This window comes from Chamaea fasciata, unplaced genomic scaffold (genome assembly GCF_029207755.1).
Source record: "Chamaea fasciata isolate MVZ Bird 193981 ecotype frontalis unplaced genomic scaffold, bChaFas1.0.hap1 SCAF_6, whole genome shotgun sequence".
Classification (NCBI taxonomy): Eukaryota; Metazoa; Chordata; class Aves; order Passeriformes; family Sylviidae; genus Chamaea; species Chamaea fasciata.
In genome coordinates this window covers 5368261-5382776 of record NW_027094091.1, presented here as the reverse complement: position 1 = coordinate 5382776, position 14516 = coordinate 5368261, and the positions used below count along the sequence as shown (strand labels likewise).

Genomic DNA, 14516 nt, shown 5'->3' with positions numbered 1-14516 from the left:
AGACCGCACTCACCCACAGACAGAAACTGCTACACCTACCTGTAACAATTTTTGCTACTTGTCTAACCCTGTGAATTCAGAAGGAACTTTTTCATACTGCATTTAAGATGTGATGGGTTTTAATTACACATCAAATTGTTCGAATGTAACCAACTTTTATCAGGAAATGATAAAAACAATGAGCAGATACTTGTATTCTTGATCATTTACTGGAAGTTTTGTGGGCAGAGGCGTGAACCCAGCACATTGTGTGTGCAGGTGTACAAACTGCAGAGAGCCACACTGCGTCCACAGGCAGCACTGTGCACTCCTGCCCCAGAGCACACACATCTTTTGCTCTCCTGCCTTTCTTCTGGAACATCTTTCCAGCAACAGCTGAAATGTGTTTTTCATAAAGACAGGAAGAGAGACTTGAATTTTTAATCTCTATAAACTGCTTAAACAGCTTGTCTTTAAAAACAGTAAAATGAGAACTGTCAAATCAGCATGTTCGATATTTTCCCAATGAACTGAAGTTGAATATGAATGCATTCTTTACAAAAAAAAAAAAAATTAACTATACCAGCTTAATATTTTGCAATCTTTCATATATGAAGGCATGTCTAATGTTTTTAAATATCTATATAACTTTCCATTCTAATTAAATATGCCTATTTCATCCAAAACCTGAAATTACTATTGAAATACATATATATTACCCAAATTTGAAAGCACTTACGTTTTGCACTCCATATTTCATCTCCCTTTTCTTGAAAATTATCAGTTACATTTTTACAGTTTCATAAATGTAAGCAACATGCCATAAATAAAGGAAATATATCTGGGCTAAAATTATTGCAGATATATTTATAACTGAGATAGTACATTATCAATCATGCATTCCAGCCTGCAGCTCTTATCCCATGAAGCAACAAACAGGAACAGAACTGGCACAGATACAACCTTTACTAGCAGTGTTTTCCCACTTTTTTTCCAGCTGGAGTGAAAAAGCAGACCATATATGGCACGTGGCTGGGAACGTGGGAATAAACCACAATTGCTGCCCATGTGACAAAACAGAAGAATCCTCTGCTGTTCCAACAAGAAAATAACAAATTTATCTTCAATAATGGGGAACACAGGAAAAAAGTTTTGGGGTAATACCTAAATATTTTAGTGTCCACATAGTGAGGAAGAAGGAAACACACTGAAGAATTTTAATTCTAGGAACAGAAGATAACAGAAAGAACTAACTGAGTTCTAATAAAAAAGAGCAATGACGGAGGACACCCAGAGGAAATTGGTGTTTACTTAGTACCTGTCTCCGTTCCCGACGAGACAAAGTGTTTCCATGCAGGATTCTCCAGAGCATCCTCGCAGCAATTTTTGTGTCAATCCACAGCAAGCGAAACCCGTGGTAATAGTGCTTCAGTTCATCCACAATCCTCTGACCAATAGATTTTTTTACAACTTCCACTTCTGTTGGACTATATACAGGACCTCCTTCTTCCAGCTTCTTGTTTTTGTCCTTTAAGGACTTCAGTGACTTTTCAACTATGGAGTCATCTTGAAGGGGACGTGAAGAATGCCACCACCTAACTGGAAGATACTGGGGACCTAAAACACCCACGGTTGCTACTGGCGTCCATGAGCCAGAAGAGCTCATAAGAGTGAAGTGTATTTGTTGAGATCCTTTAGTCCAACAACAGTAGTGAGTTTTTTTGGAGTAGGCGTAAACAGGAGGGACACTAGTGCAATATTTAAAGTGTACAGTCCTTCAAAAGAAAAAAACATTCAAGAATTAGCAACAGATCACCAGTTATTTCTATATGTATATTTGAACAGATATATATATTTATGTATTTATAAAATATGAAAGATGAGAAATATCTACTGCATATTTAAGGGAAAAAAATAATTTTTGACTCTTAAAATCAATGTCTATACATGAAAAGAACACTTGGCTTTACTTCATGACCAAAAAAAAAAAAAAAAAATAACCTGCAGGGAATTTTCCATTTGTACAACATTTCCATTGTACAACTTTGAAAAGGTAGTTTATTTTACTCCAATTAAATAAAGAGCAGCCACCACATGTGCTTTTCATTTAGAAAGCTACATTTGAAAACTATTATGCAAATTCATAAGAAACATTAAGTCCCTTCTATTACTTCTCCTGTTTGTGCAAAACACTTGAGAAAAAAAAAAAAAAAAACAAAACCAGAAGTTGTATCCTTGGGATAAGTGCTGAGTCAGAGAATTAGTACCAGAGGAATCCAATTTCATTAGAGTTCCCCTCTTACTCTCTCCATGCATCCAGTTTTCTTTATTCAGCAGAACCTTTTGTAAAAACTTCCACCATGGTACTGAGCTGGGACAGAGAGAACCAACGCCCTTCTACCTTGCTCAGAACTGTTTTGTTCAGAACTTTGTTCTTTTCTTTAATAAAATGTAGACTGAAGTTAGCAGGAAAGCATTGCTCAAACACCACTAACACTCCTTATATATACAGGAGAAACACTCATTATATGCAAGTAGGATTATAGACACTTTTAATAAAAGATGGGACAAAAATAAAACAGTAGATAAAATATTTCATATGAATGAGTTCCATTAATGTCCCTCAAACTGAAATACTGGCATTAAGACATCTACAGGACAGAAATGACTAGGGTGTTTTCTTCATGGAGCCCTTGTACCACCAAAACAAAATCAGAATGTGTTTTTGTCTTCAGTTAATGAACAGAAAAAGGTGCAAGTGGCTTTACAGGTCTTAGTAACATTTTAAGGAAAAGAAGGTTTATCATACACTTGAAAGTGTTAGCCTCACTCACTCAATTTTCAGACAGAAACACTTCTTAAATTTAATTATTACACGCTCAAATGAGTTTAAATTTATTTTGATGGTTCCTTCTACCCAACGTTATTCACATAGAGCTTTGTACAAAAAAAAAAAAAAAAAGACTAAATTATTACATTTAAAGACGCACTATTTTCTAGTTTAAACTGAAGTTTTAGCATCTGACCATTCAGTGGTCAGACAACTGCTGGAACACATATAGTCTCTTGGCTAGCTAGAAAATTACACATTTGCACAGATATTAACTGATAAGAATTACAGTTTAACTACTTTAAGAAAATAAACTACATATTCAAAACCAGATTAAAAAACTTGCATGAATAAATCCACCCTGACTCTAAGGCACTTCCCAAAAGCAGAGCTCCAGGCCTACAAGCCAAGTTCCACCTACATACATTGACACTCTGCTCCATGCAGACAGGAAGAAAGCTCTGACAGCAGAACTGGTTCTGAGACTGCAGGGAATAAAAATCTTTCAAGAAATATGCCTCTCTGAACACACTTTCACAGGTGTGTGAAACACAAGTGTGTTTGTTTCTTTTCACAAGAAGGATGTCAGACACACAATTCCTATCCCATCTGTCCTCAGTACTTATCACTAGAGTCCCCTGCATTCAGATCTGGGTCATGTGGGGTGCAGGCATTAGTTTGTTTTATTTTAAGCAGCAATGTTACATTAATAGCAGCTTTGGTTAGGAAAAAAAAAAACAAAAACAAAAACAAACCAACAAAAACCCAAACGAAAATAAACCAAAAAACCCACTCCAAACCTTCCAAACAGTATAAGATTTTCTGTCCAAATACTCTGCTGCTCATTTCATCACAGTATCATAGAATGGTTTGGGTTGGAAGGGACCTAAAGACCACAGTTCCAAGCCCCCTGCCAGTGGCAGGGACACCTTGCACTATACCAGGTTGCTCAGAACCCCATCCAACCTGGCCTTGGACACTTTCAGGGATAGAGCATCCACAAATTCTCTGGGCAACTGATTCCAAAAGCAAAGAATTTCTTCCTTGTATCTAATCTAAACCTACTTTCTTTCATTTTAAAGCTATTCTCCCTTGCCTTGTCATTCCATTCCATTGACAAAAGTCCCTCTCCAGCTCCCTTGTAACACCTTTAGGTACTGGAAGGTTCTGTAAGGCTTTTCTGGAGCCTTGTCTTCTCCATGCTTAAGAATCCAAACTTTCTCAGTCTCTCTTCATAGGAGAGGTGCTCCAGCCTAAGAGGTTTAAAACCATAATTTCCCTGCTTCCCAAGAGAGATCTTAAATACTAACATACAAAAAATAGATATTTGAAACTGCTTTATGTATTTTAAAAAATAATCATAATTAATTCTACAGCAAGTGATATAGAACTAAGACGTTTAAAAAAGAATTGGTTTGTTTTGTATTAGAGGGTTCATCTAGAGACACATCCTTATATTAAAATGAAAATACAGGAAATCAAAGAATAGTCCCTGTATCCTGAGCAGTTAGTTTATAAATGAACTACAGAACCCATATTTTAACATTCCAAGGAAAGGTGTTGGGAAATTCTTATCTACGAGTATGCCTTGTGAGCCAAGTCAGGAACAGAGAATGGATTTTGCCAACATCCAACTCCTTCAGTTCCATAAGGCACACAACAACTGGATTTGTTTTCAGAAGAGGACACCATCACCCGAGGCTGAAATCTACAATAAACTCCTTTCTTTGGTTTAACAGAGATCCCATTCAGATGCTTTACACTCTTAACTGTCAACAGCGATTTTCAACCAGCTGTGACTGAATGTTTACTCTGTGGAACTCCATGAAGAAAGTATGCAAGAAGCTTACCAGACCCCGTTATGACACCTGGAATCACCCAACATAGAGATTAATATTCTACTGTTCCCCCATCAAAAGTGAAACAAAAAGGGAGGAAGTGGACAAAAAGGGGAAGATTTCACTTTCTTTCTCCCACACACAACCAACCAGGTGAAGCAAGTAATATTCAGACTTCCTTTAATCTGTCATTAACACAAGCTGAAGCTGACATTTTAGCACTTCATCTAGATTTAACCTACATTCTATGACAGTATAGTAAGTGATAGCTCAGAAAAATGTTCATATTTACTCACATTTTGTTTGCCAGCCTCAGGGATGTACAGCTAAGACATGCCCGATCTCCCAAGTTACCTAGAAAAATACCAATAGTTAGCACCAATTCTGATATTCAGGAAGACATTTATCCATGTAGTGAACTGCACACAAATAAATGAGTGAGAAGATTGATCTTTACAGAGAAATGGCTATTACTGAAAGCACAAAAAAAAGATGCTGCTTAACATGCAGAGCCAAATTCTGTGGATTTGTGAGGTTGGTTTGCTCTTGCTCAACTGACTGAAGACAGGTCTCCAAGTCCCTCAGGCAAGAAACTATATTGCAGAAGAACTTCACTGAAAGCAAATGTAATTTTTTAACAGCTCTATGACAACATAGTACCAAAGGAGCCCTTGCCAAGTGTTTAGCATTAAAATGGCGTTTTGTTTTAAGCAAAACAAAACACAAGCAGGAACCTAAAGACACTTCACTAGAGGTGGAACCACAACACCATTTCAGTTCATTGCTGTCCATTTTGATTAGTACCTGGTAAAAACAGGTCTACCCCATGATCTCTCTGTAAAGGATACAAATTGTCTGAAAGGGAGAGGTGAGAACCTGACCCAAAGCATAGCAAAAGTTTCCTTTCCAGAAAACACTGTATCCCTCAATATGAATTTTATTTGAAACACTACCTCAGAAACAGTCCTAATAGTAGCTAATAAAGCCCAAAAGAAGCGCTCACACCTATATAGGAGCTCCCTCTATCCAGGTACACAGACAAACAGCATCCATTCTGGAAATAAACTGAGAAGATCATCAAATCATAAATCATCTAAGTCATGTGCCTCAATAAAGGGCCATGTCTGAAAGTCTTCCAACCACGCATAAACAACATAAAATGCTATCTAGTGGTTGCACACAATCTACAATCACTGAAAATCATCCCTGATCCCACTAGAAAGGAATTCATCTTCCTAAAGCAACTTGAAAAAAATAAATCTTGTATCAATACCTTGCTACAGTAACTCAATAGGTAGCTACTACCAAGAGCAAAAATACTTCTGCACATATCATAAAAAAATCACACAAGCAAGACTTCAAACGTGTTGACTCTTTCTGAACAATCTTTCCAGAATTCACTGTATCCAAAATAAAATTGGAAGGCTGGATAGAGTAGGCATACTGTGGTTTGTTTCTCCCATCTGGAACCTACCATTTCTGGTCAATCCTAAGAGACAGCAGGATACAAAGGTCATTTGAGAGGTCTGTGGTACCCTTTCCCACCACTGAAGCCAAGATACAGCCTATGACAGAACCTGTATCTGAGAAAACACAATGCTGACGTGTTTTGTTTTCTAAGATAACAACACAATGCTGTTGTTATCTGAGAAAACAAAATGCTGATGCCCAAAATCCTCCCCCAACAAAGTATCTTAACTGGTAGGGGAAAAGAGATGCTGCCAAAATCAGGTGGGACAATCAGAAGTTACAGAAGATAAGTTAACTTATCTGAGAAAATCTTGATAATCAAGGGATGTCCCATGCTAAATGGGCTCTGAAGTAATTACAGCAAAAGCTGTGGCATTATCAAGTCAAAGGATTTACACATGTCAAGTTGTATGAAACTCTAACACTCACTACCACTGCAAGTAGAGCCAGGGAAAAACTGCCTCTTTCTGGCTCAAAAACCAAGCCCTGAGAATCTGTGAAAGCATTGTGATATTCTCCAATATTTACAGAAAGAACAGTAACTAAACTACTTAACCCAAGAGGCCAACCCAGAAGGACATCCCTGACCTCAAGGAGCAGCTGAGCAAAGCCTAGAAGTACCCAGTGTCTGGAGGGATAAGTCACAGCACAGTAATCTGTCTCACCTGAGTGCCAGGAAGCCCACAAAGACTCATGTGCCTAAAGCAAGAGTGCTACTAGGAGAGGACATTGCCTGCTATGGACACGTGCCCCTAGAACTAAGAGGGATGATCTAGAGCTCAAAACTGGCTTGGAGTTTCTTAGATAAAACTCCACAACAGCAAGACACTTTCACTTCACTTACGTTCTTTCCAACCAGGCTCATTAAATGTTAAGGAAGTGGTCAAATAACTAAATTCCAAGATTACCATAAGAAAACATGCTGACTAAGCTTCTTGTTGCACAGCATGTTCAGAGTGCGAACAAGCCCACAGAAAATGTTAATTCCAACTCTGCCAGTTCTGACAAGAGCTCTTTAGGTTTTGCAGTGTCTCTTATAACTATGTACTTAGGAGTAAACCAGCCCTGAAATAAAAGGTACACTTCCTTCAGAGAAAGCAAAGTCCATAATCCTTACTTCTGGCATAATGCAGACATCCAAAAGTGTCTGAACAAGGTGAATATTGCTTAACCATACTCAATACTGTTCATTTAAGAAACCTGCATTGGCTTAGTAAGAAAGAAGAACAGTAGTGCCAAAGAGGCTGTATATTAACATGTTCCTCATGGAAAAGAAGTCATGGGAAACTTTTATGCTTGAATTTAGTGAAGCATCAAACCCAAAGTTTTTAATGCAGAATAGCCATACTGTTACTATGTTTAGAATTTTTAAAAATAAAAAGCTATCATGAAGTAAGTCCCTAGAGAAGTGTAAGCTTGCGGTACTTAACAGTCTGATCTTCACAGGAATAACATTTAGGATTCTTAGAAGCACTTAGCTTTAACTTAATCTTAGACTACTTACACGTAAAGCAAAGAAGATGAGCTAAGTAAAGCAAAACACTACAGAAAAAAAATACACCATACAAGAATGCATTCGTAATAGACTACCATCCCAAATGAAAGTACTGGTGTATCATAACCACAGTGCACCACAGCACACTAACTATCTGATTCTATCACAGCATTTCAGCTTAGGCTGTCTAAGATTTATAATAACCAAAATTGCAATGATCATTAGCACTACTTTTTATCCTATGCCACAAGAATAATCAAAGCTCTCATCTCATTTGAAGGTACATGGATGTCCTTTTTCCCCATTTTAAATAAACTGGATGGTTAGGATACCCTAGGATTTTGTTCAGGACACTGTCCAGGCTTAACCTAAATAAATGACTTTACAACAGCAGCTCACAAAACCCATCAGATAGAGGAAGATGCCACACTTGAGCGACTATTGGTAACCCAGAGGACAGCTGCTCTTTGCAATGAACAAGCATCCCTACGGCTCATCAGGTCTGCCTGTATGTGAGCGTGCAGCTGGCCTGTCCTCAGTGACAGCACTCCCGTGACAAGTCAGTGTGTCAGTGACAGGCAATTCCTCGCTCACCCCCTGCCATTCCAGCTCAGGGCTCTGTGTCAGTGACAGGCAATTCCTGCCACTCCAGCTCAGGACATAAAGAGCACCCACAGGCCTCGTGTACGTCACTCGTTATCAGCAGTTTCATGCCACTAAGCTTCACCAACCAGAGATATGTAAACTGTCAAATTATCTTCATTATTAATCAGTATCGCACGATGCACTTCCTATTTTCCTAAGCTTTCAAAGCCACTTGGAAAAAGGCAAATCCATCTTCTGCCCCTAACATAGACTAAGAAAACATCCCTTTGCGCTTTCTTGAAGAGATGAAGCACATGACTAGTGACAACCCCACTTCACATCCAAGCCACGCCGAGAGCGAGGCAGGCAGGACCGAGACGTAGTAACGCGTTCCTGCACTTTAACAAAAAACACGTGTTTTTCCCTTCCCCAACCAGCCGGCATTTAGGAGACGCGCGTGTCCCGCTGCCCTAAGGGTAAATCATCCCCTCCAACCACGTTGCCGCGGAAGCACATGCGAAGAGGCCGCAGCAGCCGCCGAGCGTGGGCCGGGCCGGGAGCAGCGCCAGCCTCGGCGGACAGAGCGGCGGGGACTCGGCCGCGGCTCTTCCCTCCCGCCGCGGCCTCTCCGCCCACGCCCGGAGCCCCCGGCCGCCTGCGGCCGCTCTCCCTCCCCGTGCCCTCCCGGCCAGGCCCGGCGGGCCGGAGCCGGCGGGCGGCCCGCGGGGAGCCTCACCGGGCTGCGGCGGGCGGCGCAGCGCTCGGGGCAGGCGGCAGGCGCGCCGCCCGCAGCTCTGCAGCAGCATGGAGGCCATGGCGGCGCTCGGTGGACGGGCGGGCGGCTCCGGCCCCGCTCCTGTCCCGCCGCCCGGGCCGCAAAGATCCCCACACGCCCAGCAGCACCCAGGAGCCGCGTTCGCCCGGCACCGCCCCGCGGCGCCGGGCACGCCGGGAGCCGTAGTCCGGGAGCGCACGGTGAGAGCGGCGCTGACGCCGGGCGGCGGGGATGGCGTCACCGAGGGGCGGGCGCGGCTGCGGCTCTTCTCCACAGCCGCCCGAGGGGAGCGGCGGGACCTGCGGTGGGCACCGGGGGTGTCTCTTTCCCCGGGCGTGCCTCACTCGCAGCCCATGGCCCCCGCCACGCCGGGAGGGCCACAGGCCGTGCCCGCTGTGAAGGGTGGGCGCCGGTGCCTCACGGAGCCGCCCAGAGCGCCACACATAACCCCAGCGCAAAGTACAGCGCTCCAGCAGGGCACGGTGGTTTCCTCCTTGGCAGGGGGTGGATTGGAGGATGCCCAGAGGTTCCTTGCAGGCCCGAGGAGCCTGTGATCCTGCGGTGCGTGCGGCCGTGTTCCCGCAGGCCTGCGGCCCAAGGTTGGCAGCAGCAGTTCCACTGCACGCACGTGTGTTGCTGGTGGATCTCGGGATGTGACAGAAAAAACGGCTTTCTGGTGGAGCTGTGATGGTTTTGATCGGAAATAGCACATAAATTAGTTGGCAGATGTGCCGCACTATTGCTGGTTAATAGTTGAGCTACAAGTAGCGTGTTATTCTTCAGTTACTAGTCGAGTCCTGACCAGCGGTAGGATCTCTTATCAAATATTTCAGTACTCCAATTAATGCAGTATTATGTGGTACTTTCTTCCTCTTTATTTTTAACTGTAATGGCAGATGCAGTGAATAACCAGAATTAAAGTGCAGAAATTATAATTTAATATGAGAACAGTGACACTTTACAAACTGCGTGCATGAGGTTTGGGTGTTAATGCCTTCCTTGTTCCAGAAAAAAATGGGGGGAAAGCTGCTGGGACTGCCTGTGGACAAGATGGCTGCCGGCCCTGGCGATAAGATGGCTGCCCCAAGGCCAGGGCTCCAGGGGGATAAGGGAGCTGTGGGATCAGACCTCTCCTGCCTCGCAGGTAACTCACAACACCAGGCACCAGGTCACCTCTACACCTGCCTCAACCCCAAAGAAAATACATGCTACACAACCTTATGCACAAGGGATAGCAGAAGCGTTCAGGTTTGACCCAAAATGTGGCTGAAAACAGCGTCTCGTAGCAATGAAAAGCAAGTGAGTTTGCAGTTTGTCTGTCCGTGCTTAAGGCTAGGCAAATGCAGGAAATTAGTTGGTAATTTTATGGAGTTCTTGTATGCATTTAAAGAAAATGCTCAGGGTTTCTCCAAGGTATGAAAAAATTTAGATGAAATTTATGTTATATTTTTAATTCAGAAGTATTTGCGAAGATGGAATATGCAATTTTCTGAATAATAAAAAAAAACCCCACAGATGCTTTTCTCACTATGGCTATAGAAATGCTAGTGTTGTTTACATTTAGTGATAATTAACAAATTAATGGGTACTACTATTTGTGTACTTATTAGAGCTACTTTTAAAATGTTAGGCTCCCAAATGCACTGCAAGTTTTTTAGCCAGCTGTGTTTGCTTTACAACTATTTAAATATACACTGCGTTTAACTGGTTAAAATTATTTAAAATGTACAACTTGACAATAGTGCTTTATGTTAATAGCAGTCTTGAAAAAAAAACCAAACAAACAATGTCTTCCCAATCTACACATCTCTCACTAGACTGCATTTGTATCTTTCTCTTGTTACTCTTTTTTTCTTTCTGGTTGGCTGATAACAAAACCAAATGAAATGGGGCAACTAATGGCAGTTCCTCTAACAAAGCTGCTTAATTATGTAGAAACATTATATGAAGCCTATACAAGAAGAATAATATGCTCTGAAGTCATTAAACTATTGACAAGAGATTTCAGACAGCAAACAGATGATTACAGGGGTCTCAATACATTTATGCAGACAAGTAACCAGCCTTTCAATAGTTTCATTAAATTCATTAGTATTCAGGGTGGCAGACAATGTAGATGCATGGGCCTTTTCAGAGCTGAATTCGTTATGTTTTTGTACAGTCTTTTGTTCCAGATTTGTTTATACCTGGAAGTTACAGGGTCTGCTACTGTATATGAAAAAGATTGATAATACACTCTGAAAATTTCCCAAATAGATACAGTTTAAATGTACTAATTTATTGTGTTCATTTGCTAAGCATTGTGAAGTAAGGCTTAAGAAAAGACTAAGAATTAAAAATTTTCAAGTATTTATACAAATTGCTCCCACATGAAAAGGCTGACTGACTGTAGGTGACACATGGGCCTTCCACAGGAGTCAGTTTTTGTTTTAAAGAAAAACATCTTCTACTCCATCCAGAGCAACAACCCACGAGCTCACAGAGGAAATGCTTATCCCCAGAATAAAGCATGATACCACATAGTTACTAGGGTTTTGGGGTTTTGTAAAAAAAAAAAAAAAAAAAAAACAACAACGAAAACCAACAAAAACAACTGCTACACAGCCATTTTAGACCTAGTTCTTAAAAGCAACCATGTTGTCTGGAAAAGTCGTCAGCCATCTTGCTGAAAAAGCTGTTTTCCAGCAGGAATAGGATAAGAGAGACTAAAAGAAATAGAAAGCCTTATTTCTAGATGGATATAATAAGGATCTGCGAATCATTAAAATAAATGTAATATTTGAACAAAACTAAGATTACTATTTCATGTTAAATATAATTTTCCCCCTGGATATTAACTAGAAGCAAAAGCAAGGTAGGAGTTGTCTAAAACACTTCAAAATAACCTCCAAATAAAAGGAAATTTTGATGGTTGTTATAGGCTGTGTAAATACTGAAATATGTATTTTAGTGCTGTATGAGCAGATACAGTGATATCACAAAGGCATGACTGTTTCACTTGTCTAAAAGAGGTATAGTACATAAGACCTGTAAAAACACAGAACAAGCCTAGGGCTGTGCGTTACTTGCACAGACATGACAAAGGAGCAGATGAGTCTATAATTCTTATTGAGGAAGTTTAGAAATCTGTCTAGAAATTGGGGGGCAAATGTTTATATGAACAGAGAGAAGAACTGTAAGTTTGTCGCCCCTTCCCTGAAGATATGGCCCAGGAAGCACTCCTTGATCCTGTTGATGTTTTTGAGGATTGACAGCAGCTCCCCCCACTCCCAGCTTGAGGCGCCCTGTAGCTTGTGACAGTGGCTGTGTGACAGTACCAAGTCTGTGACGCTCCTGCCAGAGACACAGGCTCTGTTCCTCAGTGCACCCTGATGACAAACAGAGCGGGCAGCAAGGGTCGGGGAGTTGGGATTCCGGGTGTGGAGGGGGAGGAGATGCAGTGTTTGATGCTCTGGGCTGTACGTGGGAGGAAGTGGGGGCATAATTACCATCTGATGAGTTGGGAGGCACCTTTGCCATTTCACTGCTGCAACGTCGTGTTTGTGTACACAGTGTGACTCAATAAGCTACCTATCAGTACGGGTCCATAGGCAGTCCTTAAAAGTAGAATTATGCTTTTAGGCTGTAGAAACTGTTTCCATGGCAACCCCCAGGTTGTCTCCTTGAATAGGTTTAACAATACAGGATTAACCTCATCTTTATTCACCAGGGTTCAGTGTAAATCTAAAGGGGAGGGGGGGGGAAGGACATTACTGTGTAGCAAGTTGCATTAAGTTTCTACTCCAGGGAGAAAGCCAAGAGATTATTAGTATTTTTTTAGAAAAAATACTTCCATTCATTATCAGGGATTTTTAGGAGAGATTCACGGGATACTGAAGCCTGTTGCTCTGTCAGTGATACACCCAAAGGTAAAAGTTCAAGTGGTGGCTGGATTGCAGATTTGCTGTGTGTATGTCCAGGTCACAAGTTCACTGCTGTCTGTAAATGTGCCAAAAACAAGCGGCACTGGCTACACATTAGCACAGAAGCAGGCTGCCCTGGGTGCCTCTTCAAACACTGCGCTGAAAGGCCACGCAGAGAGTGCCTTGATGGCAATAACGTGCTGCAAACAGTCATTCCCCATCCAAGCATAATTAACTACCTGCTCAAATTCAAGTCAAAAAGTGGTATTTTAAAAGATTGCTTAGGCTTGACCCAAATTAGCAACACAAAATGCCATACAAATAACACATTAGGTTATAATTAGTTAAATTTGGCATGCAGGCAGGCAGGAGCACAGCTGGGGGAGGAGAAACAGGTAATTTTGAAAATCTTTCCAAATTGAGTTCAGAATTTGCAGTTCAGAGTGAAAACCACCGATGTTCACCCCTTTCCCAGCAGATGGAGCTTATGTGAAACAAACAGGCGGAGAAGCAGCGGAACCATGGCACAAAGTGAGATTGAGGCACTGGAGGAACACATGGGGAGAAGCCACAAGGTTCTGGCCAAGGCAGGATCAAGCAGAGGGAGGGCAGGCAGTGTTCAGGCTGTGTGCACAACAAAAAAAGGGTGAATGTAGCTATAAAAAGCAAATGGATTTAGACTTTGAGAAATACAGAGGGAGGGAAAAAAAGGAGTGTCTAGTGTTACAAACACACCTGTTAGCTCCAGCTGATATGAGGAAGACTGAGATTTTGCTGCAAAATCATCAGTGCTGTATTTAAATAACCTGTTGTGCCTCCAGATGAATCGGTTTGATTTTATGAATGACAGGTTTTAAAACTATGCATTTAGAGTTATTCTTTCCCTCCAGGATTTTTTAGGCTGTAGGGTTTGCAAGTTCTGTCTGTAATTAGAAATGCAGAAAGGCAACAATCTTATGTCATTATCTGCCTCTCAGAGTTAGGTCTTTAAGAAAACACCAAACATTGTGTTACTGTCAATAAAAACCCTAAATCTGCCACCACTGCTTTTATGCACCCATCAAGAAGCAAGACAAGAAATGCATGTGACTGAGGAGGCTTTCCTCCGCCCCATCCTGGATTTTGTAGACTCGTTCCTGCAGTTCTTGTCTATTACAAAATTCCTGGTGAAGTCAGGCAGTGTTATAGGAGTACTGGAAAGACAGGAGGTCCCTGCAAAACAGAGATATGTTTCAGTTCGTGTCCATTAAAGAAACAGCAGAAGGTTAGCTCACCATGTTAGGAGAATTTTTACCTGTGTATTCTAAAATGGAGAAAAATGTGCTACTTCCAAGGGCCCTTTTAATGGCAGCAGTGCAATTTTGCAAGGCTGAGACTGCAGTATGGTAAGTTCTGGTTTGGAGGGGAGCAGGTTACAGCCAGCACACACACACACAGCCGTATGAGACTTGGTGCAGGCAAAATGCATCATTGTCCCATTGTCCCCCAGGCATATTTGTGCTTTCTGTGCCTCAGAGGAGGTGAGCAGAGCTAAGCATTTCTGTTAAAAGAACAATTGAAAAATATTGAAGATGGATATGTTCATTTGCTGAAGCCTGATGCTTAAAATTCCTGTGTAAAATTTAGCCCTCTCAGGCCTCTG

The 14516-nt window shown here is 41.7% G+C and overlaps 2 protein-coding genes across 3 annotated transcripts in view; one reads left to right on the top strand and one right to left on the bottom strand.

The window, feature by feature from the left end:
• LETM1 (leucine zipper and EF-hand containing transmembrane protein 1) overlaps positions 1-9075 on the bottom strand; it is a 28552-nt gene extending 19477 nt beyond the window's left edge. The window contains exons 1-3 of the mRNA XM_066185302.1: positions 8934-9075; positions 4944-5001; positions 1298-1754 (exon numbers count right to left, since the gene is read on the bottom strand). Coding sequence (XP_066041399.1) covers positions 1298-1754; positions 4944-5001; positions 8934-9012 — 594 coding nt within the window. The 5' untranslated portion in view covers positions 9013-9075. The remainder of the gene's footprint in view (positions 1-1297; positions 1755-4943; positions 5002-8933) is intronic.
• Positions 9076-9077: 2 nt separating this feature from the next.
• NSD2 (nuclear receptor binding SET domain protein 2) overlaps positions 9078-14516 on the top strand; it is a 98821-nt gene continuing 93382 nt past the window's right edge. Inside the window, exons 1-2 of one of the 2 annotated variants that reach the window (XM_066185300.1) lie at positions 9078-9172; positions 9981-10116. The gene's annotated coding sequence lies outside the window, so the exon portion shown is untranslated. Of the gene's footprint in view, positions 9173-9366; positions 10117-14516 lie in introns of those variants that run through there. The other variant, XM_066185301.1, reaches the window with a different exon arrangement.